General features: G+C 47.1%; 1 protein-coding gene across 1 annotated transcript in view; it reads left to right on the forward strand.

Moving 5' to 3' along the window:
• The window catches only part of ITPR1 (inositol 1,4,5-trisphosphate receptor type 1), a 311,270-nt gene that overhangs the window by 264,156 nt on the left and 21,772 nt on the right, over window positions 1-25,342 (forward strand). Inside the window, exons 53-60 of the mRNA XM_081276065.1 lie at window positions 2,147-2,269; window positions 7,773-7,948; window positions 12,108-12,272; window positions 16,730-16,925; window positions 18,478-18,570; window positions 19,961-20,100; window positions 20,502-20,667; window positions 22,672-22,832. Of these exons, the coding sequence (XP_081132191.1) occupies window positions 2,147-2,269; window positions 7,773-7,948; window positions 12,108-12,272; window positions 16,730-16,925; window positions 18,478-18,570; window positions 19,961-20,100; window positions 20,502-20,667; window positions 22,672-22,832 (1,220 nt within the window). The remainder of the gene's footprint in view (window positions 1-2,146; window positions 2,270-7,772; window positions 7,949-12,107; window positions 12,273-16,729; window positions 16,926-18,477; window positions 18,571-19,960; window positions 20,101-20,501; window positions 20,668-22,671; window positions 22,833-25,342) is intronic.

Genomic DNA, 25,342 nt, shown 5'->3' on the forward strand with positions numbered 1-25,342 from the left:
CCTCTGAGTGAATCTGCTGCAAGTCCTCACAACCCAGCAGAGCCAATGGCCGAGTCCAGAGAGTGAGGAAGGCCACAGAGCCCTTCGTGACTACCCTTAGAAGTCAGGCGCCAGCAGTTGTGCTGTGTTCTATTTATTAGAAGTGAGTTGCTGGCCCCACACACACTCGGGGGAGGGGAATTTAACCACACCTTGTGAAGGGAGGAGTATCAGAGACCTTGTGGACATGGTTTTAGATCCTCACAAAGAGCACAGGGAGCCCTGAGGGACAGCACCTGTATAGAGAGAACCATCACCAGACTGGGATGCAGAGGACAGGGAAGGGAAGAGGGAGAGGGTCCAGGCAGGTGGATGGAATACTGTTCCACGTGCCCCAGGAAATAAGAGATGACACCTCCAGGTGGGTCTCCAAGTACCTTCTTGCTCTTGGATTAATGCCACTTGGTTTAAAGGGCTGAATGTTCAGATTCAAAATGGTAGTACAATTTAAGTAGAATGCTAGTTTTATAAAAATAAGATGTACTTGTGAACTGCACATTTCTCAAGGTTATACTGAGGTATCCTACAACGGATGCTCACATTGGCTCTCTGACCATCCTGGGCTTTGCTGGCTCCTTCCCCAACCCCCCAACTTACCACCTGCTTTTGGTATATCCACGATGGGGAGAGATGCTGCGAATCTGTGCCTGTTCCTTAGCCTCAGCACCTCCTTACCATTCATCTCTTCCCTCCAGTTCTGGAGTTTTCGTATCTAGATCAGAAAGGGGGCATCAACCCCAAAAGAATCGCATTTGCTTTTGTTTTCAAAGCCAGATGATCTTTCTTCTCAAGTTCGCTTCCTCAAGATGAATTATTACCCAGTGATTGGCCGGATCCTGGTCGGCCTCTCTGGAGTGGTCACACAAGCCATTTACCTTTATCCCCGGCACTGACCCCAGAGCATCGATCCCCTGGGTGATGGCATTGCCACACCCTCCACGCATTGCTGGGCATTCCCTTGTGTGTAAAATGAGGCCTCTTAATCTGAAGGCTGGGTTGCGGCTCTGCAGTTAGGAAACAGCGCCTCTTACCAAGTACAGACCTGCTGTGAGTGATTGTTAAGCACCCAGGGATCTGTCTGTTTGGACCCTAACTTAGTTCAGATGGGAAGCTTCCAAAGGCTTGGCAGCTACAAGTATCATTATAGGGCCATAGAGTTTGTCATTGGCCTCTGTGCTAAAGTTAAATGATGACTTCACTGGGGAAGGAGAAAAAAAAAAAAAAGCATGCGAGGGACCCCTGCCCACATGCTCCATTGTCTCTGGGGAGGCTGATGTTGAGTGAGATGCTAGTGCTACACTGAAATCAGCTCTACCCTGGCACCAGTGGAAAAGGTGCCCTGGAGCCGCCGAGCATGGACATAGCCTTGTTATTCTGAGAATATCCAGCCCACGTGGTGTCACCGTAGGGCACAATGGATTGAGAAGGCAGTGGTTTCCACAGGGTGCCTTGCCCCTGTGTGACACATGGTGCCACACCCTTTCTCTCCTGGAGCCGCTGGGAACATGGACTCCAAGCTGACCACCCAGTCGGCAGCCTGTGTTCCTGCTTCCCCGGCCCCCTGAGAGTGACCATCAGGCTTCAGGGAAGCGGCAAGTGACTCAGTGTTGGAAAGGGGATTGTTGTTCTGCTGTGGGGCATTAAGAGCCAGGAGGGATGTGAAAAGGGGACCAGTCCTTGTTTGAGGCCCAACTGGACCAACTTTGAGTGCTGTGTCTCCCCGACATTTCTAGAGACCTAATTGAATTCTTGGGTCTCTCTGGGCATCTCATCCGGTCCCAGCAGCCCGAGTGGAACCAGGCCCTCCGTGCATGAACCCTGGATGACCCCCAGCCCCTGCAGCTGGTGCTGTTGACTGGGGCACGCAGGGCTTTCAGATGTCCCAATTTGTCTCCTCCTCCTCTTCAGTGTCCCCCAATAGGCCTTCTGTTCCCGAGTTCTCCAAACAGAGATGAACCGATGAGATGTCACTGCGTGCCAATTTGGAAACAAATGATCGTTTTTACTGTTGAGAAGGAAACCAGTGGCACAAGTGGACTTGCGGGGACGGAGGGGAGGAGGGGCTGTGGAGTTCCAGCTCTCTGACGTGGCCTCTGCCCTCCCACAGCCCAGCCTGTCCTCTACTGGTGTGCCCGCAACATGTCCTTCTGGAGCAGCATCTCCTTCAACCTGGCCGTCCTGATGAACCTGCTCGTGGCCTTCTTCTACCCGTTTAAAGGAGTGCGAGGAGGTACCGATGGCTTAAATTTTGAAAAAATGAGTAGATGCAACTGGAAAGCTGTGACCTACACCCTTAGTACTGTCCCTGGAAACATTTATGCCACGTTTAGGATCGCAGGTCCCCATTTTCAGGCAAGAATGAGATGGTAGCTTTTAGTTTTAAGTCTAACTTAAAATAATTTAAATATTCTATAACTATGTATGTGTATTTTAGCCAAGAAAGAAAGAGAAGGAGTTATTGAACTTGAAATATCATCTTAACCCCATTTTTTTGTTGTTATGTTTTGGTTTTGGGTACTGAGGATTGAACCCAGAGGCACTCCACCACTGAACCACATCCCTAGTCCTTTTTATTTATTATTTTGAGACGTGGCCTTGCTCAGGTGCTGAGATTGGCCTCTAACTGGCAATCCTCCTACTTCAGCCTCCCGAGTTGCTGGGACTACAGGTGTGGCCACTGAGCCGAGCAGCATTTTTCTTTTAAATGCTATTTCAGGAAGCATGAGCACCCATGTCTGAAAAGATCTGATAGGAACACAGGGCTGCAAGCTATTTTCTGAGGGGTGTCTGCCCTCACTAAGCTGCCAGGTGGCAGGGGTGTGAACAGGAGAGGGTTCAGTGGAGGACTCCATTGGCTGTGATGGAGGCACCGACTCCTGCTCGTCAAAACAGGTTATTTAGCCACTGCCTTGATCATGTTTGTATTTACCTTTGATTTAAAAAAAAAATGTTTCAAAGAGATTTTTATTACTCACCGTGACCATTTTCTTCTCTGGTTATTTGTGGCAGCACTCAGGCCAGCATCTGGGGACAGTGGGTTGGCAGGCCTCACCTTTCAGTGTTAAGCTTTCTACAGTGGAATTCGTGGTCAAAGAAGTCCAGAGACTTAGCACCCAGGCCTGGCTCTGCCATTCCACCTCTGGGCAGGCCACTTCCTTGGCTCCTGGTCACGTGCCTCTGCATTTCTGGATACTGACACCAAGCTAGAGGCTGGGAGACTTGAGTGTGGCTGTTGAACTTCCTGCAGAATTCAGGGAAAACTAGCAACCTAGTTAGGGTTCCCTGGAGCCTCCTTCTTCTTTCCCATCAAATTTGAGACCCACTGGATGAGCTAATTGCTGAGGATCCTTCTAACTCTATCATGGTGCCCTCTGAGTTGGCATCTTAACCCATGGGAGACGAGGCTTCCTGTTTGGAAAACATGGGCTTCAGGATTTCATGGGGTGGGCATGTGGGACAGCAGGACCAGATCTCCTGGGAGGGAAGGGAGGTAAGTGTGACCTAAGGGGGCCCTTTCTGTCCTTCCACCATATGGTGACTGAAGTTACCTAAAGCACATCAATTCACCCTCAGATTATTCTTTCCTTTTGTAACATGTGTTGAATGCATTTGCTATACTTAACCAGTCAACCTCTGGAGGAAAAGGCTTCTATTAACCCTGATTAGAAATAACATCTGGTCCGTTGACCTAAAAATATTTTTTTGAGATCCATATCTGTTAGGAGTTACAGCTCAGTGTAGACCACTTGTCCACATGCACAGGTCTCTGTTTCTATCCCCACTGCCACAAAACACACACATACACACACACACACACACACATACACACACACACACACACACACACACACACACGGATTTTTGGCATCTTAAGAAAAGAATTTCCAAAATATCCCTCTTGATTGTGAATAATGACCTTATAGTGCGTGCCATGTGATTCTGCGGCTCATCAGACATGGCTGCCAAGAACAGCAGTGGCCTTAAAAGCTCCTTTTCAAAAGTATCATCTCCCCAGCCCCCTCCATCCCCTTTCATTTCAGAATTGGTGAGTTTTCAAGGGCTGGGGATGTACCTCAGTTGTTAGAGTGCTTGCCTCGTATGCACAAGGCCCTGGGTTCAATCCCCAACACAACAAAACAACAACAACAAAAATCAGAATTGGTGAGTAGCTAAGTCTTTAAAAAGCGTGACACTTGGGCAGGCTCAGATGCTTCCTGAATTTGTAGGCATGCATCATGATTAAAGCAAATGCAGTACTACTTTTTAAACTTTTTTATATGGAAGTTTTCTAATACACGCATGAGTAGGCAGCACAATATAATGACCCACATGTACCTATCAGCCCAGCTTTAAAAATAAACATTTTGCCAGTCTTGTTTCATCTATCCCCCTGCTATATTTTCTGAAACATTTTAAAGAAGTTTAGACATCTTGTTGTTTTGACCATAAATATTTCAGTGTGCCTCTCTAACTTATAAGCATATTTTAAAATCTGTATAATCACCATGTCATTATCATATCTAACAGAACTAACAGTAAATCCTGTAATAGTCTGTCCAAATTCAGATTTCTCCAGCTGTCTCAAAGACGTCTAGAAATTCTAGAGTTGCTTTTTGGAATCCAGCACTCTTTTTTAACATGGCTTTTATAGTGGGGAGACAGGTTTTTACATTGGCCTCTTCAGGATCTGCATATATGGTTATATTTATTAGACTGAGATATTAAGTGGTGTTCATGCGCTTAAGAAAATGCAAGGTAAGCCAGACACTGGGAGAAAAATACAGGTATCTAATTAGAGATTTATATCCACAACATATGAGGATTCCTTAAAACTTAATAATATAAAGCCTGCCCCATTTAAAATAATGGGCAAAGTATCTGGTCAGAGAGTTCATAAAAGAATATACATAGGACCGGGGGTGCATAGCTCAGTGGCAGGACTCTTTCCTATCCACGTGCAGGGCCCTGGACTGAATCCTCAGCACTGTAAATAATAATAACAACAACATCAACACACATACATACAAATAAGCACGTGAAAAGACATTCATCATTACTAGTTGTTAGGGAAATGCAAATTAAAACCAATGAGGGCTGGGGTTGTGGCTCAGTGGTGGAGTGCTTGCCTAGTATGTGTGAGGCACTAGGTTCAATTCTTAGCCCTGCATGTAAATAAATAAACAAATAAAGATCTATCAATGACTAGTAAAAATATTAAAAACAAAAGAAAACACAGGGGCTGGGTTTATGGCTCAGCGGTAGAGTGCTTGCCTAGCATGCATGAGGCACTGGGTTCCATCCTCAGAACCACATAAATATAGAATAAAGATATTGTGTCCACCTAACTAAAAAATAAATATCAAAGAAAAAAGACATTTAAACACACACACACAGACACATCACTGCAAATCTACTAGAATGGGTGAACTAAAAAGACCAACAATACCAAGTACCGGTGATGATGTGGGACCAGCAGAACACTCATACGCCATATGCTGATATGCACGGTCACTTGGGAAAGCAGCATGATAGTATCTTATAAAATTACACCTATACTTAAAACCCAGCAGTCTCCTTCTTCACCTTAGTCCAAGAGAAATGGAAACATACCTGCTCCAAGATTTTCACTTGAATGTTCTGGTTACATTATTCGTAACAGCTCCAAGCTGGAAGTAACCCACATATCCTTTCATTGTTGGATGGATGGATAGGTAAGTTAAGTGTATCCATTCTATGGAATATTACTGAGCAATAAAAATAATGAAATACCAGTAGAGTCACCTGACTCAAAAAAGTTTGATAGGTGAAAGAATTCAGATGCATAAGACTACCTACTTGTGTACTTTCCCCCCATTTTTATAAAATTTTAGAAAATGAAAGACTAGCATAGCAGAAGAGCACATCAGTGAGAGGGGTTGGGGCAAAACATGGAAAGCAGAGAGGTACAAGGAAACTTTAGGGTGATGATATTTTGTATCTCAATTGTGGGGCCAGTTTCAACTGGCATGGCTACATACACTGCCAAAACTCACCAAATCCAACCTTTAAATTGGGTGATTTTTTTTTCTTTTGACACGGGGGCTTGAACCCAGGGGTGCTTAACCACTGAACTGCATCCCCAGCAATTTTTATTTTTTTAATTTTGAGAAAGGGTCTCGCTAAGTTGCCAAGGGCCTCACTAAGTTGCTCAGCTGGCCTTAAACTTGCAATCCTTCTGCCTTAGCCTCCGAAGTTGCTGAGACCACAGGCATGTGCCACTGTACCTGGCATGGGTAGATTTTTTTATTTAAATGATGATTACACACCATCAACTTTAGAGACATGTAAACTCCAGCCATTCACACTCTCTCTTTGGACAAAATATGTAACCCAAGATTCAGTTTCCTTCAGAGTAAAGTGGAGAGCTAGAGATGTGGCTCAACAGCGGAGCTCTTGTCTAGCACGTGCAAAGCCCTGGGTTCCATCCCCAGCACTGCAAAAAAAGAAAAAAGAAAATAGAGCTACAGGAACAACCTCACAGCATAGTCGAGAGGACAGATTAAATGACAGTCAACAACAAGGGGCCAATAAGATGTTTAGTAATTGTTAAATGTGCACAAAGTGACACTTTGGATTTCTGAAGAGCTTGTGACTCTTCGTGCTCATTTCTAATCAGCTTTTCCTTTTGAAGAATGTTAAGGGGCTGGGAGCTAAGTGGCTGGGTCTGGGGGAAGAGTTGTGGGGGGAGAGAGTGCATCTGTGCAGGCATCTGTGGCCTCAGTGCAGAGGGCGGCCAGCAGCTTGTGGAAGAGCCGGAGTCTGTGTACTGGTCTCTCCCTGGACGGTGCTGCAATCCCAGCCATCCTGACGATGTGAAACCCCTTTATATAAGTGGCCTTAATCGTGTATTGCTGCTTGTTTACATCCGAAGGAGACTCAAGATGTGACAGCATTTGCAATAGGGGTGTTTTATTTTTTTTAATGAGTGTTTTACAGAACTGTATTTTTAGCCACATTGGCTCGTGTTATATAACCAAGCCATCTCGTGGGACACTCTAAATAGAACTTGCAATAGCAAGAGATGACAAAAAGTGGTAGAGGCTCTTTGACTGCAGGGATAATCTAATTGTAGGATGATGCTCATGATACGGAAATTGTCTTCCTCTTTCCCTTGAAGAAATCCGATTCAGGCAGGGGACCTGCAGTGTTCCTTTGTATCACTTTTAATAGAAAGTAAGCTCAGGCTTCCTGTTGGTCCTGCCTGAGAGTGAGTCGGGACCCAGGTATGCGTTGTAGTCACTGAATAAGCCTTTGGTGAGGACCTCCTGGCACCAGGCACTTCCTTCTGGGAATTTAGAGTCTGGAGAGTGAGAGAAACACACATTGATCATTAGAATGTAGCATCTGCAGGGATGACCAGAATGTGGGGGGATGTGGAGCTGGAGGGAACAGCTGGATTGTAAATTCTGCAAGGAGGAAGGGGTGGGGGAGACTTCCCAGAAGGGGTCACCTCTCAGCTAAACCTACCGTGCATAGGAAGAAAGAGTTCCCCACGTGGGGAAAAACATGTGGTGATGGCTGGGAAGTCTGAAAACACAGATGTGACCGCATGTATCTGTGGCAGAGAGTTTGAGGTGACAGTTGGAACAGACAAGGCTAGCAGGGGACTGAAGAAAACGTTAGCAGAGCTGCCTTGACCTTTGCCCACACTCCAGGAAAGCACTGATCCCTGAGAGCCCTGCTCTGCCCTCCAGGGACGCTGGAGCCACACTGGTCAGGCCTCCTGTGGACAGCAATGCTCATCTCCCTGGCCATCGTCATTGCCCTACCCAAGCCCCACGGCATCCGGGCCTTGATTGCTTCCACAATTCTACGATTGATATTTTCGGTCGGGCTGCAACCCACATTGTTTCTGCTGGGAGCGTTCAACGTAAGTATGAGTGTCCTGGTTGCTGCTGTTTTCTGTTTGTGGGTTAACACCTTCCGTTCGGGTGCCTAGCATCTTAGCCTGAGCTTTCAATCCAAGATAAAGAAAGATTTTGCCTATGTCAGCTGCTAAAAGAGCAGAAGGACTGGGTACACTGGAGCACACCTGTCATCCCAGTGACTCCGGAGGCTGAGGCAGGAGGATCATAAGTTCAGAACCAGCCTCAGCAAATAGGCAAGACCCAATCTCAAAAAAAAAAAAAAAAGTGGGGTGGGGGGATTGGGGATGTGGCTCAGTAGTAAAACGCCTCTGGGTTCAGTCCCCCATTATAAAAAATAAAACAACAAAAGGAAGAGATGGTCATGGCCGCACACTCCCTCTCGGCCTTCTTGGGGCATTCGAGCCTCCTGGTGCATCATCCAGGCATTGACAGGCTCAACTTTAGGGACTATCCCTCCCGGGAGTGAGGCAGATAGGGTGATACATGCTGAGATTTCAGGTAGCTTCGGCAATCTGGCCAAAGGTTTGCCCATAAGTCAAACAAGCAGATATTAACCCAGCACCATTTCTGGCGGGAGCCATGTAGAAAAGAGGAGAGAGGTGAATGGGAGTGTCCAGAGCTGGTGGAGCAGCTGGAGAGGTAAGAAGAGCACCAGGGACAGTTAGTGAGTCGGTGGTGCTGGGGGAAATGCTGCTTTGGTACGCTGGAGAGAAGTCCGGTGCCTCTTCAGGAGCAATCGGGAGGTGGAGGTAAGTGATGTCAATCCATTCATGGGACGGGGTGTCTGGTGAGGGGAAAGATGAAATTTGGCCATGTGAGATACTGTCGGTGTCTGAAAGTACCATCCAGAGTTTTGTATCCCGAGAGTATAAGGAAGCTGAGGTCCCTGTGCAACAGTGGAGGTGGTTTTACCAAATAAGGTAAACATGTCCCCAACTGGGTCTTTTTATGGCACAGGCAGCAAGAACTCTAGAGAGGAGACCATGTCGAGAAGATAAGCTTAGCAGGAGGAAGCAGGGTTAAGTTGTGTCTTGAAGGACACAGCCAGAGAACAGGAACCGAGAAGAGCATTCTGGTTGTCGTAGGCCTCGTTGGCCAGCGCAGAGCAGCGAGGACACCTGGGTGTGAGCCAGAGATCGTTAGAGATTGAGGTGGACCTCATTCGTGGTTGTGTGTATGAGTTGCCTTTAGCTTTTAGATTTCATCCTAAGGTCCACATTTCTAAAGTATGACCTGACTTGATAAATGTTGGGTCAAAACAACAAAAAAAAGTGGTCAAGTCATTGTGAGAAATTAAACAAAATTGAAGGGTATCTCTGACCAGAGGACTTTTCAGAGACTTTAGTATACTTATATGGATTTTGAGTCTCCAGGAAAGGGAACTCACGTATTTGTGTTTCCCACGTTTGCCTGTGATTGTTTCTGTTGTTGTTGTTTTAAGTATTACTGGGGACTGGTTTTGCATTGAGTAGATGTTGGGAAACTCTGTTCCTATTGGTGAGAAGTGTTTTTGAGCCAAGCCATTGGTACACACGAAGGTATTTTTCAGAAAGGTCATCATTGGTGTGTGGACTCCAGAGGTAGGGAGGCCCTGGGGTGATTTTGATCAGGTGTGGCCAGCCTGAGCCCAGGTCATAGTGTACAGTATACACTGATGGGAAGGAAAGAGTCCTGGGTGGGGCTTCAGAGTCAGGGCATTCCCCCACTGAGGTGCAGCTGGGTCCTCTTCTTCAGGACAAGAAGGCATTGTGTGACAGAGGAGACCAATAGGACTTCAGGTTTCCAGTCATGGGTGACTAAGAGAAGAATAACACTGGGTAAAAGCTAAAAGGAAGTCATGAAAATATTGAGTTTTCATGGTGAAAACACATTCATATTGGTGACTTATTGGGCTTGAGATGACAAGATGTGCTAATACTGTCAACTGTCACATATGGAAAAGCCTGGCCAGAAGTGGCAGAGAGATGTTGCTGGGGAGGGGGATCACCAACAGCAAGAGGAAGCTATTGATGAAGAAATACTGGATGGGTGGGTGCGTCGATAGATGGATGGAAAGGAAAACCTCAGTGTCTTAAAGGTCGTCTTCTCTGGACTGCCTCATTCTCTTTTACTCTAGACTTTAATCATCCTGTGGTCATCACTTCTTTAACGTAAATCGCTTATTGGAAAGTCTCAAATTAGACAATTTTCTTGTGTAATAATAATTGCTAGAGGGGGAAAGGGCCAGACAGTTATTAATGTTTAGATGAGATTTGAAAGACAGACCAACCACCAGAAGCATATGGGAGAAGGAAGATGGTCGTAGATAAAGAGAGGAGGAACGCTGTAGGTCTGAGCGCTGGGGGAGGCTGGGCTGGTGTCCTGCACGTTGAGCGTGCTGTTGTCCTGAGAGGGACGGGGTGGTGAGCCCTGTTGTGCTGTGGGGAGCTCAGACAGATGCTCAGAGCAGACAGGGGAAGATGCAGATAGAAGATGGCAACCTCCCTGGGGGACTTGACAAGGGCTGCTTCTGTAGCAGGGTGGAGCTGGAAGCAAACAGAAGGCCAGCCAAGCAGAGTGGGTAGGTAGTGGACAGCACGAGACCACCCATGTACAGGAGATGTTTGCTGGGTAGCAATGGAAGTTAAAGGATTGAGTGGATTCGGGGGAAGTGGATTGCTTTCCTTCCTGTTGCGATGACAGGAGCTGTTGCATCCAGTGATATTAACCAGTATCCTGGTACCCTCCCTGCCTCCTTCCCCAAAACCCCATCAATATGCATCATCCAGAGTCAGCAATGTGTGCCCACCCTAGGGAAGACCCTCATCAGCAAAGATGAAAATATTGGGGGGAAAAAAATAACAGGCAGATTGCACATCGGAGCCCCAGAAAGCCAGAAGTTCTCTTTGGGTACTGCCTCTCTGATTGCTGAGAGGCTCTGTTACACTGACCTGCCAGGTTAACTGGCAGAATTTTCCCAGCACCTGAGGCCAGGGGAGCTGGGGTAGCAGAAAGTGGCTTTACCAAGGGTGTCCAAGGTGCTTTCTGTCCAGCCTCCTCCAATTCAAGTTCTTCTATCAACCTGTTGAAGCGATGGACTTCTAGTAGTGTAGTTTCTAGCAAAGGTGGGACTGTTGTACAGAGCAGATCAGTTAGGACTCCTTCAGTTACAGGTACCAGAAAGTCTATGCAGAGGAGACAATGGATTGGTTGGTTTTGGCCAAAAAAAAATCAAGAGCCTGGCTTCAGGCATAGCTGATTGTAGGATCTCAGACAGTGGCATCAGGGCCTGTTGCTCTGTCCCTTCTTTCAGATCTGTGTCCTGTGTATTGGTTGTGCTCTCTGGATCTGTGGTATGGTAAGAGGCTGCCAAAAGCTCCAGAGGTTATTCTGTCTTGTTAAGATCAAGGGGAGGATAAAATTGTCTTGTACTGCTATGCCCAGGAAGGGCTCAGTAGACTTTATTGGCTCCCTTTGATCACGTGCCTATCCCTGAACAATGCAGTAGCACAATCCCAGAAGATTCCAGTATTCTGATTGCTCAGGGTGGAGCCCCACCCAGACCTCAAGAACCGATTCCTGGAAAGGGATGGATCCCCCGGGGAAATTAGAAGTGATTCCCAGAAGAAGGGGCGGGGAAACTGAACTCATCTTGACATTCCTTATTTGCTTTCCCCCCCAAAGTTCTTATTTTCCCTATAAATTTAGAAGCACTGAAAGACAAGAATTGCCTGCTTCTCATTAAATTGCAACCCTATAATGCCTAGAATGTAACAAATTCAGAAAACACTTCTAATCATGCTGATCATGAAGTTCGTGGGTAGAGGTGACTTCTGTGTTTGACTAACTCACGTAAGAATGTTAGAAATGATTCATATCTCATTTTGAAAATCATAATCTCAGTATGTGTTAATTTTGTTTTTGCCATATACAAATGCTACTTGATTACCGTTGCACATGACATCGTTTGACTACTGTGCAATTTGTAATATGCCTGAAAAAGCAAAGTAGTGAGGTGACTTGGAACTACAGAATGGTTCTTGGACACGGTGGGCACTTGGCACCAAAGCAAGCTCTTGTCAGGCGGTGGAACCTAACTGCATTCGCATGAGAATCTCCCTGGGCTCACGCACACACTTTGGCATGGTCTGTGCCATCGGACTCTTCTGTCCTGGTTCTCAGGTCTGCAATAAAATCATCTTTCTAATGAGCTTCGTGGGCAACTGTGGGACGTTCACTAGAGGCTACCGAGCCATGGTTCTAGATGTCGAGTTCCTGTATCACCTGCTGTATCTGTTGATCTGTGCCATGGGACTCTTCGTCCATGAATTCTTCTACAGTTTGCTGGTGAGTACCAGGTGTTAAGATGCTTTACGTGTCCTATGCCCTCTCTCATCAGAGACCCTTCCTTGTAATGGCGACTGATGTGCCTGGTTCTGCAAGGTCAAGCCCCCCCTATACCCAGCGTTTGGGGAATCTGAGGTGCAGAGTCACACTGTGCTTCAGGCACGGCACACCTGTCACCTGGCACCAATGTATGAGGCTTACTGTCTGATTCAGGAGCTGTCCCCTCAACATACATCTTGGTTTCTCAGGGTGAGCCAGCACCTACTGAGGACAATATTCATGAGCCTGTCCTGTGCAGTCTTTGTGGGATCCATTTCTCAATGAACTATGCAGTGACCATAAGAGTAGGAATGACTTGCCAAGGCCCAGGAGATATTTTCAGTAGAAGTTCTTTTTGTTCCAACTGCACCACGTGGTTAAGGTCTATCACGTGAGTGGTTCTGACTCCTTTCTTCTGAGCAGTTTTTTTTTTAAATTACAGATAACTACAGGACAGGAAGCAGTTATGTTAAGAGTAACCTAGATCTGTAGAATTGGGGAAGAGGACCATCTCCTGGGCCTGTCTCACATGACAGAAACTGTAAAATGACTATTATACACACCAGGACTAGGAACATGTATATAAAAATGATCAAGGCCTTGTACTGATGAACAGAAGGAAAGTTCTGCAGGGAGGTACTACCCATGGGACTCTGTGCCTCAGATTTCCCACCTAGGTGTGAGAAGCATACATCCCACAGGACCTTGGCAGGGATTATGTGCCACTGTTCATGTCCACGTCATAGAACAGCACAGCCCGAGGGTCACTAGCCACAGATGGCTCTGTCCCCTTCCCCATCCACCGTGCCATAAAGAGTTTGCCAGGATTAGCTTACTACATTAGTGATGGATGTTGGTGGGCTAAATGGAATGGATCCTTTTTTTCTCATTTTAAAACAGGTCTGGCTGTGATCAGGTTTTGGGCAAAGAGGTCTCGGGCTGCCCTTGTTATTGCCATTACCTGGTCTGTATCAAAAATATTTAGAGCCTTGTGTCCATTTCTGAGCCTTTTTGTATCATGCAATAATATTCCTGGAGGGAGATTCAGCTTGTGTGTCAAGGAGATCCACATCTGCCAATCCAGAAATCATCCTGTCCTGCCTGCCAGTGGCAGGAGCACAGCTGGTCGTCTCTCATGTCCCTGCTAAGGGGTCTCTCCCAAGAGGCAAGAGATCCCCTTTAGGAAATTCTGGGGAATGATGTTGGTCAAATCGTATCATTATACTGTGTGCATGTATGGATATATAAATACAAATCCCACCAGTACGTAAAACCCAAATGAACCAATTTTAAAATATAGGAGAAAAGAAATTGAGGCTTGGCAAGATCAGGTGGATTTGGTCACCCAGTCAGTCAGTGGCAGACACAGGATGGCACCTCAACACTGTAGATCCCCAAGTCTATTCCCCTTTCATTTGGAACATGTGAAAAGGTCTCTGCCTCTGTGAAACTGGAATTTCGTGTTCCATTTTGCATTCATGTTATCAAATCTCACTTGTCACACAAAGTTAAAGAGAAACTTGAGCTTGAGACCGTATTGCCTGAGCTCAGTTCACCTTTAGAAAAATGGAATTTGGTTGGTCTAGATGGTGACAGATGGCTCTCTGTGAGCTTCTGGGACCTTTCTAAGCCCTCTGAACCTTGACGTGTCAGTGGCCTCAAGTGATACGTCTGTCCCTTTTGGTGTTGAAATCAGACCTGGTGGACATACCTGGTAAGAACCACAGACAGAAGAGTGGAACTGTTCAAATGATTCCCCAAATAAGGAAAGCCAGGCACCCACAGAAGCTGGGCTTCTGTAAAGGGAGAGAGACCTGCAGCATAGAAAACCCAGCAGGCTGGAAGGGAGGGGAATCTGGTGGCCAAATAAAGTGCCAGGAGCCCCCAAGAGACTATCTGATTGTGACCTTGGGCCTCCATTCAAGCTAAGTCCTTAGAAAAATATTAACATCAAAGAAGAAATGTACAAAGTTCATAAGTAGGTAATTAGCCAGAGGAGCAGTCCAGATGGGCAGCAAACACAGGGAGACGTTCATCTTTACTGCTAAACCAAGACATGATGGTTAAAATGACTGCAGGTCCCACCACAGATCTTACCTGTGATGTCTGTCAGGGGAAGTTAAAAAAACACTATCGTGGTTAGTACTGGTGACGCTGGGGATGACATGGGGATGATTCTTTGCTGGTGTGAGTATGCATGGATCCTGCCTGCCTGGACGGTAGTAGGCAATGTGCTTATGTTAGAACATGTGACTCCAAGTTTCCATTTCTGGAAATGAACCAAAGAGAAATAGACAAGTGTGTATAGAGGCATATACAGCATTGTTTACAACAACACATAATTTTAAAAATATTGATGACTTAAAAAAAAAAGATACTGGTTATTTTGTGGGGTTTTTTTTCATACAAATACTAGGAGATCATTTTTGACATGAAAATGCTCATTACTGCTGGGCATAAGGGATTTTGCCTATGTACCAAAAATAATATGGTATATAATATTTTTCTAAAAAAATATGCATCTATTATATTTTTAAAAATGTGAGCAGGAAGTAACTTGGCAAGTGAAGGTAATCAGGTTCTCCTTTGTATGAATAGTAAATGTTCGTTGTTTTAAAATCAGAAATTCAAATGTTAAAAAGGTGGGGAGGTTGAAAAGTCACTTGTCCTTTCTGTGATTGGGAGCTGTGTAATTGCTATTGCTTTTGACCACGGAAAACAAGTCTCTTTTGTTATGGTGTGACGGTGTTTTTACTGGCCTCTTAGGATTGAGTTGCTAGAAAATATTTAACCAGCATTAACAGTAACGCTCAGCCTTTTGTTCCCTCCTATTGACTAAGTGCATCTTCCTCGCTTCTTTTTAAGGACCCAACTTTGCCCGGTTCTCTTGGCAGAACTAGTATTTAGAGCACAGATTGGTGTTAGAGCAGCAGACAGGCTAATTGACCAGAAAATGACCTCAGATGATTCAATTCTAAATTGGAAGGGACTCCGAGATCAGTTAGTTCAGTCCACGTATTTTTACAGGTGGGAAACTGAGATCCAGAGACGCTAGATGGCTTGATCAACATCTCGTAACAAATGGGAAGCAGAGTTGGGAGCCAGACTCTTTCCACTGAATGGCTTCACGATGACCAACAACCACGGCAAAGGCTGGACCTTTGAGAGAGGTTTCAGCGTCAGCTCAGAGGCTGTGCTGAAAACTAGACTCCAGCCAGGCCCGATGGTGCACAACTGTGATCCCAGCTATCCAGGAGGCTGGGGCAGGAGGATCACAAATTTGAAGGGGGATGTTGGGTGTCACATGCTGAGGGCAACAAAGGGAAACCCAGAATTTAAAAATAATAACCATATAACACACTAGATTTCATGTCTAAGAGCAACCCCATAGAGCTCTCCTCCTGTAACTCCCCATCATTCCCCTGCTGCAGAGCTATAGCCCACTCTTGGAAATCTAGCCAGGGCCTCTCAGACCTCCATGGTCCAACAGGATCCTGCACTTGTCACGAAGCCAGCTTCCTGCAAACAGTAGCTCCCTTGGCAAAGGCCAGGCCCAGACTGTAAACTGCAGGGGTCTCCCCCACCCTGGGGAGGACAGAAGGGCTGAGGCCTCCTGGTAGGTCAACACCATGACTATCCACGCCGTCTACTGATTATGTGACCTTGCCCCAGTTTCTTCTTCAGGAAACTGATAATTACCATGTATTGTCTTACTTGGCATGAATGCTGAGCCCTGGATACACATTGCCTGTTTACTGTCTGTAAACTGCATCCTCTGCTCTGCAAAGGGGATGGGGACAGTATCTAGCCCAAGATGGCAATAAGGAGCTAAGATCCAAACCTATTATGGAAGCCCAAGGTCCTCACTGCTTGCAGTAGCTTGTATGATGTCTGCCTTCCCCAGCAGACACTCGGCTTCCGGAAGGCTGGGACCACGCTGGCTGGTCCTTAATAGAAGCAGTAATTATGGCCTGAATAAATGTATCCCTTTACTCTCTGCATCATACGTGCTGGATTTCCAGGACCCCTAGCCTGCTCCATGTGCGCTGGAAATTGTTCCTACGTCCTCGCCCCTTTTGCATGCTTACTTTTCCTTTTTCCTTTTTTTTTTTTTTTTACCATCTCAGTTCTTGCTGTGAAAATAGGCAAAATGTGAAATGTTGGGCTGAAGTTGTAACTTAGTGGTGGAGCACTTGCCTAACACACGCGAGGCACTGGGTTCGATCCCCAGCACCACATAAATAAATAAACAAAGGTATTATGCCCATCTAAAAAAGATGTGAAATGTTAAGATAATGCTTTTCAGTGTCCAAGAGGGTAAATGGTCTGTAAGCCTTGCTTTCACCATGGGGTAGTGATGTGTGTGTAATAGAGGCTTCTTAAAAATTGACGTGCCATCTCTGTGTTTGTTTTTGAAGCTGTTCGATTTAGTGTACAGAGAAGAGACTTTGCTTAATGTCATTAAAAGCGTCACCCGCAATGGACGGTCCATCATCCTGACTGCGGTTCTGGCTCTGATCCTGGTTTACCTGTTCTCGATCGTGGGCTATCTTTTCTTCAAGGACGATTTTATCTTAGAAGTAGACAGATTGCCCAATGAAACAGCTGTTCCAGGTAGGTCTGGGATCTTCTCTCTTTATCGTTACAAGGATATGTCCTGGTTATAGCTCAGCTAGAGAACAGTGCCATTGGCATCGTAGGCCTCTCTAATGCCCAGAGTGTGAGTCATGAATACAGAATTTGGTTCTCCCTTTGCCGGAAGGGGGATGTTGTGTGTCACATGCTGAGGGCAAGTGACCAGACATTATGATCGCTCACTAACGTCCTTTTTCCATAAAGCAGTTGGAGCATGTATGTTGAAAGCATCGAGATGTGCAGCCTCTTGACTTAGCCTAAATTCTCAGAAGTAGGTTTACTAAGGAAAACCCCTGCTGACGGTGCATGTGAAAACCTGGGAGAAGGTTCTCTGCAGTGCGAAACTGGAAACAACCTAAGTGTCAGGGGGCGTTTTCTTAGATTATGGCCCATCCACTGGGTGGAGTCTCCTGCACCAAGGGTCCATTTTTATAAGGCATCTTAGAAAAATATCACAGAAGATACCATGAGAAATTATGGGATAACAAGAGTAGGACTTTTTCTTCTCTTTTTTCTTTTTTTTTTTTTTTTTTTTTTTTTGGTACTGGAGATTGAAGCCAGAGGCACTTTACCCCTGCACTGAGCCACATCCCAGCCCTTTTTAGTTTTTATTTTGAGACAGGGTCTATGTTGCTTAGGGCTACACTAAATCGCTGAGGCTGGCCTCAAGCTTGCAATCCTCCTGCCTCAGTCTCCTGAGTCACTGGGATTATAGGATTGTACCACTATGCCTAGCCTTTTTTTTTTCTTTAAGTTAAAAAATTTATATGTATCTTTTAAAATGTAGACAGATATACTATCAGATTGCTAGCAGTGGCTATCCTGGGCCTTTTTTTTTTTTTTAATTGTATGCAGGTTTTATAGCGAGCTGATGTTATTTTTATGTATAGCAAAAACAGAAGAGGTTTCCAGTTTTGAGAGTGAGGAACAGTACTCGGTGCCTGAGTGCTCTCTTCTCCCTCTTAACAGAGCTGCCACTGGTTAGTGAACTATGACAGGCGTTGGATCAAGCTCCTTGATCTCAGGAACAAACTGACGGTGACCCGCGAAGGCAGGAGCCTGGTTTCCTCCCTTCCAGAAGCTTTTTTTGGCATGTCATTCAGCCTCCAGTTGACATTTCGTGGCACTTACTGTTGGCCATCTCCGGGTTCTGAACCAACCTGGGCTGGACCTTGGCTCTCCATTGGTGCCCACTGAAACTTGCCCTGCAGTCTTGGTCTAAATCTTGCTGGAGTCTGTACATACTGTAGTGTTTGTCTGAAAGTCTCAGCTGTTTGTCTTTAAAGTCGGAGAGGTGCTATTTAAGTGCGATATTTCTAGTAAGCCTACAGGAATTGACATTTTTGGCTTTTTTCCCATCCAGATCACCAAATGAAAGTGTAAATCGCATCTCTTGCTTTGAATTTATATGCAGGACTGAAGGGTGTTATTTATGTAAAGAATTGTTTAATCAGCCGTGAATTGGGGACTTCAAACATTTTAACTGTATGCTGCCAGATTTTTCATCATGAAATTTCCTTCTCTTTCCCAGAAACCGGCGAGAGTTTGGCAGGCGAGTTTCTGTACTCTGATGTGTGCAGGGTGGAGACGGGGGAGAACTGTTCCTCTCCTGGACCCAAGCAAGGTAGGGCCCCATGTGAATCTCAGATGCCAAGACGATGCGGGCGATTTTGGAGGCAGAGTGCAGTAAACATGCTGCCCAGAGGAAGGCTGGTGACAGCTGTAGGGGGCTCAAGGGGAAGGCAGGCCTGTGCTCACCTGATGCAAGTACCCACTATCTTCCTGTCCTGTGTTGTTCTGAGAGCCAGCAGAGGAGTAGGGGGAGCAGGTCAATAGGGATCACTAGAGAGAATGCCAAGTGCTGGGAGTCAGGACAGAAGACAGGCCCCCACACTCACACCATCAGGACCAGTGTCATCTACTAAAATAGGGGACTCTTGAGCAGAGGGGGACAAGTGCTCCTGGTGGCGGATGTAGGGTATGGAAAGGCATAATGGTGGAATCCAGCAAACTTGGGGAGATGATTATGCAGAACAAGAGCAGCAAGCAACAATAGAAGCAAAGGGCCAGGTTAGGAAGGGTCTAGCTGGGCTGGGAGTTGCTGAAAGGGGCAGGAGGAGATGAGGTCTGTATTTTAACAAGACAGTCCTCGGTGCAGCTGGAGAAGGGGACAAGGTGGGCAGCATTCTCCATAAACAGTGAGAGAGAACAACCCAGGGTAAAGCCAGTGGACCTGCTGTGCAATCTCACTAAGCCCTGCCCACAGCATTCCCATGTCTTACTGTGACCAAAGGACCTGACAAGAACAATGCAGAGGAGAGGAAGTTTATTTTGGCTTATGGTCTCAGTCCACAGACAGCCAACTCCATAGCTCTGGACTGAGGTAAGGCAAGGCGGAAGGGCATGGTGGAGGAAAGCAGCTCAGGACATGGCACCAGGAAGGAGGGAGAGCTGTTCCACTCACCAGATACAGAATATAAACCCTGAAGGCACCCCCCCAAGGACCCACCTCCTCCAGCCACACGCCATCCACCTACAGTTGCCACCCAGGTAATCCCTAGTGGGATTAATGCACTTGTTATGTTAAGGCTCTCATACCAGTTGTTTCACCTCTGAACCTTCTTGCATTGTGCCACACCTGAGCTTCAGTTGGGACACCTCACATGCTGACCATAACAGGGAAACCTGGATCCTGTGACAGACCCTCATCTGAGAAGCAAGATGCCTGTAACCCATAGTGGTAAACAACTTACCAGACCTCAAAAGACTTCTCTGTTCATAGGCAGGACATAGAGGGAGGGCCATCCTGACCTGGCTTGAGAAGTTAGCAGGGGGTTAAGGTGTGAGAACAGAGTGGCCCCTTTGTAAAACAGGTCTTTGACTCTTGATTGCTTCATCTGGTTCTTCCTGGCATCTGCTGGCTGCTCAGACGACATTTGGGAGCGTCATTTCAGAATCACAGTACCGCTGTTCCCCTCATGTTTTAACTGTGTCATGACTTGCCCCACTGACAGAGCTGGTCCCTGTGGAAGAAACGGAACAGGATAAGGAGCACACGTGCGAGACGCTGCTGATGTGCATTGTCACTGTCCTGAGTCATGGGCTGCGGAGTGGGGGCGGAGTAGGAGATGTGCTCAGGAAGCCATCCAAAGAGGTAGGTGGATCCCCAGGGGAAGGAAGGGCAGAGGGGGCGTGTGGGGGCAGGTGGTGGTGTAAACTGAAGGCACAGAGGAAGAGCTGGGAAGGGGGAGGAGCAGCCATGCAGAAGTAGCTAGGCAAGGCTTCCCTGCTCCCTCCTTCTTTACTCATGTTGGGGCCACGCTGCGTGGGAAGGGCCCCCACGTTGCCCCATTCCCTAGAATTAATGGTTGTCTCCTTCAGGCTCGAGTCTGGCCTAAAAGAGATATTTCCAGACAATACCTGGAGAATTCACAGTGTAGACGGACCCAGGTTATGAAAAGAGACAGTGTAACCTCCACTCCTGTTGGTGCTGGGCTCCAAGCCCTGCAGGGGACAGTGAGGGAAGCACCTAACTGCCTTGCCTCTCTTCTCCAGGAGCCTCTCTTTGCTGCAAGAGTGATCTATGACCTCTTGTTCTTCTTCATGGTCATCATCATCGTCCTGAACCTTATTTTTGGTGTCATCATTGACACCTTTGCTGACCTGAGAAGTGAGAAGCAGAAGAAAGAAGAGATCTTAAAGACCACATGCTTCATCTGTGGTGAGTGGCCTCCTGGGCTCTGGACAGCCAGGTGGAGGCAGGTGGGGTCTTGGTGGGCTGTGCTGGGTGCTCTGTGGGACAGTGACAATGACTATGTTCCCCAAGGAACAGGGCTGTGCTTCACCTCTGTTCTGGGAAGTATTCAGAGTGCCTACAAATTCTATGCAGCCATTGCTCCTTTATCTTTAGGAATGAAGTTCTGGGAAGCAGAAACCTGACTGCACATTATTTAAATAAAAGCATCTCAGGGTCTTTTAGGGTCGGGCTGCCTGAGCTTCCCATCACAGTGAACTAGAAGGGAGATCCTGTGTCCCCTCCAGCCCGCAGACATCTTCACTGCTGTTGGAATCAGACTGTGTGTGGAAGAGTTCAGGGCTCGGGCCCCAGACCTAGACTCTGATTAAACATCTGCCACTCACCAGCATGAAGCATGGTGCAATCACTGAGATGCTCTGAGCCTGTTCTCCTTGTCTGTAATATGGGTGCAGCCATGTGTGCTGCTTGCATTACTGAGGGTGGGAGAGTGCTCAGGTGAGCACCTAGCACAGACCCTGGCTTAGGCATCCGAGGCCAGGTAGCGAGCTGTGCACACAGAGGGCTTTGGCTACTGAAAAAAATCATTTGTGGTATAACAACAGGAAAATATATGCAAATGAAAACTAATCCTATAAACATAGGAACTGAGTAATCACTGCAGGATTATTCATAATATAGTTATAAAATACGTATATTGTTCCCTGGTAGGGACACTAAAAACAAAACAAATGAGTATTTCCCCTTTAAAGATTTAAATTTCTTTTTGAAAGAATTTTTTTAGTTCTTGTTTTTTGCCCCCACTTAAAACTTTTTTAAAGCTTTTCTTTTTGACATAATTTGTTATGGAAAAGTCATAAGACTAGTGCAAAGAATTTCTAAATACTCTTCACCCAGATCCTCCAGATCTTATTGTTTCTCATTTGCTTCACACACTATTTTTCTGAACCATGTGAGTGTCTGTGGCTGACACATGTCCTCTTATTCCCAAATGTCTCAGTTACATATTTCCTAACAACTAGAACATTCTCCTATCTACAATATAATTACCAAAATAGGGAAATCAAAACAGATTTAAAACTATCATCTAATCTGTAGACCCTCTTCAAATTTCACCCTTCTAAGACCCAGGTCATGTGGCATGTGGTCGCCCTGTTTTCTTGTGCCTCCTTTGGGTCTCTAGTGTTTCCTGATGGTAGAGTCAAGATTATACATTTTTTTACAGGAATATCAAAGATGTGTTCTTGTCAGCATGTCATACCAGGAACATATGACACGGGTTCATCTCATAGCTGGTGTTGTTCACTTTGATCACCTGGTTAACATGGTAACTGCCAAGTTCTCTCCACTATGAAGCTTATCTTTAGGGGGAGATACTTTGACACTAGTAAACATCCTCTTATTTCTTAAAGGAAACTTTCAACCACTAGTTTTGGCATCACTGATGATTCCTGTCTGAATCTGTTATCACAATGGTGACTGAAGGATAATTTTCTTATTCTTGGTATATTTGGGGGTTTTGTTTTGGTACTGGGGAATGAACCTCTCAGTGCTCTACCACTGAGCCACCTCCCCAGTCCTTTTATTCCTTGCTGAGGATGGTCTTGAACTTGTGATCTTTAGCCTCCTGAATCACTGGGATTACAGGCATGTGCCAAGGTCCCTGACCTCCAAAATCTTGTAACGTGTCTGTACCTTGGTATTTACCTGGTTGCCTGTGCAGGCAGGAGCACCTCACACGTTCTCATTCAACCCTGAACACCCCTGGAACCTAGATGGCAGTCTTCTTCCCCTTCGCTGACAAAGCAACCAAGGCCCATTGAAGAGATTGAGCATCAGAGGTGGGATTCACGCCCAGCTGGGTCAGACCTCACCGCCTGTGTTTTCCCATCATAAAGTGTGTTGTAAAGGTTGGCATGAGAGGATGGATTTTTCAAAGTTGCTCAGTGGGTTTTCCTGTGTCTCTTCTAGGCCTGGAGAGAGACAAGTTTGACAACAAGACTGTCACCTTTGAGGAGCACATCAAGGAAGAGCACAACATGTGGCACTATCTGTGCTTCATCGTGCTGGTCAAGGTGAAGGACTCCACCGAGTACACTGGGCCCGAGAGCTACGTGGCAGAGATGATCAAGGTAAGCCGGCCACATGGGAGGCAGCCCGAGGGTGAGCTGTGCAGCAGAGGCTCATACAGCTGTTGACTGAGCCCTTCTCACCATGGAGGCCGAGTGCTCTCTCAGAAGGTGGCTCTCAGCCCACATCCAAGGAGGAGACGCTGAGGCTCAGAGACGTCAGCACAGGACCACTTCTGTGGGGCCGGGGCCAGGGCCGGGCCCAACTCTACATCTCTGTTAAGGCGGCCCTCCTCTTGGTAGTGCCCCGCCCCTCCATAAGACCTGGCTTCCCCGAGACATCATAAAAGCAAAACGCTCACTCGGTGCAGTGTGGGCTCAGCGCTGTTCTTCAGCAGGCCGGGACACAGGCTGGAGTAATCTGCGTCCCCACTCGATCTTCTTGCTGATGGGACATGGGCCACTGCATCCCAGGAAGAGGGCAGGCTGCTGCAGGGCTTGAGAGGTCTCGCCCACAGAGCTCGGTGGTAGCACCAGATGCGTGCTGTGGGGGTCCCAAGCCAGCTGTGCTTTCCAAAGTCATTACAATGTGCAGGGGTGTGTGGTGACATGAGCTGTGAAGTCGGGGGTCTGTGCACTCGCTCTCTGTTGGGGGGGCGGGGGACTGGCGTTCCACTGCCTTCCTTCCTATCCCAAGGACTAGCGAACCACCCGGAACTGAGCTTCTCATGCACGATGTACTGTGAAGCTTGTCTTGTCACAATGCGGCATGCAGCTCGGGGGTTGTGAGCACCACTGGTGTGTGTGGTGCAGGCAGCAGTTACTTGGTAGTATGGCTGGAACCCCCAGGTTCTGGAGGGCTTTCTGGGGGTGTCCACAATGTAGGAGTCCTGTGCTGTCTGTACCCTTGAGGTCCTCAGGGTCCAGTTCCTTGTTTCATGTAGATATGAATCACCTGCGATCTCACTGAAACTCCAGTTGTGACTAGGCAGTCAGTGCCAGGGCTTGGCCATTTCCATCCACCTCCCTGGGGGGCACTGAAGCCCACAGAAGAGGCAGGACGGGTCCTGGTCCAGCCTGGATGATGAAGGGAAGCATACCTCGTCGTGTGCCTGCGTGCAACCTGCTTCCACGTGCCTGGTTCTTTTACTTCCTGCGTCATATTCAGTTATTAAGATGACCCTAAGTGGGCAGCGAGGAGCAGGAGACTTTGGGGTTGAGGAGAAATGGATGAGGGTTCACAGCAAAGATGACTTGAAAAAGAGGAGGAGGAAAAAATGAACCAAGAGAAGGAAGGGGAGAGAAACGTCTGAGGACAAGGGTATGGTGTCTCCTTTTGCACGTGAAAGCCCAGCAGTGGTAGGTGACTTGAGTGTTAACTGCCCCAAAGGTCCTGAGCCAGGATTCAGAGAAGACACTTGAGGTCCGTGTTGTGGGAGGCAGCCAGAATGTTGGGACTGTGGAGGGGAGCCAGTGCCACCTCCATAGGAGACTTTCTCTGAGACGCCCTCAGGTGCTTTTTCCTCCTCTACTTGGTGACACTGGCAAATCAAACCATGTCCTCAGCCCAACACCAATCTGTGCACCTGCATGGAAAAGCCACTCGTCTCATGTCTCTTCTCTCTGAGTGTCCGAATGTGCCCCGTGTTTTAAAAATCTCTCTGGCGCTGGGTGGGGTGGTGCAGTTCAAGGCCAGACTCAGCAAGTTAGTGAGGCCCTAAACAACTTATCAAGACCCCATCTCTAAAGGGGCTGAGGTTGTGGCTCAGTGGTAGAGCACCCCAGGTTCAGTCCCTGCTACCGAAGGAAAAAAAAATCTCTCCAGGACCAGTACTGATGTTTTCTGTTAATCACCTTACTTTACGGTCACAGGAAACTCTCGTGCCCTTGTGGGCTTCTGTCTCAATTGTGCAGATTTAAATGAGTCTTGTGAGCAGTCACTTGATGAGGATTAAGAGCCAGGGTGACCCTGCCTGCCACCCACCATCAGAGCCTTCTGCACGGGATGCTCTGAGGCTCCGGGTCTTGGGAGCACTGCTCTGCCAGCACCATTCTTTGATTGTATGAGACGTCCTGTCAGAAAACCTCAGGATCTGTGGCATCAAAGAATTCTTAGGTGTGAATGTCAAAGCTGCTGAGCAGCCAGGTGTTTTGTGCGCTAAGCGATGGCACAGTCAGTATTGGAACCACCAGCCGACAGGAAGTGCCGCTCAGGGCAGCACTGATTTCAGTGGTGTCTGATCTTGATGCCACATGAATCCAAAAGGGCATTAGACAAATGAAGGTAGGAACTAAGGTGCTCCGTTGAATTGTTTGGCAGGGTCGGGAGTCCTGGGGCCCTCAGAGCTGCAGTGGAGGAGGCTGCCTGCCCCCTGGTAGACCCGACTCAGTCACACTCTGAAGTCCCCAGGAGCCTCTCTCTGAGGAAGTGTGCCTCTCTGTACTGGTCCTGGGAAGAAAAAAAAAAATCAAGTGATCTATTCCTAGAGCCACCCTCAAGCCTGCCAGGAGTGCCTCCTGGATCGGAGAGAAGGGACAGCTCACCATCACTGAGGGCAGAGGAAAGAAAAGGA

The sequence above is a fragment of the Spermophilus citellus genome (assembly GCF_964194105.1).
Source record: "Spermophilus citellus genome assembly, chromosome: 19".
NCBI classification, from domain to species: Eukaryota; Metazoa; Chordata; class Mammalia; order Rodentia; family Sciuridae; genus Spermophilus; species Spermophilus citellus.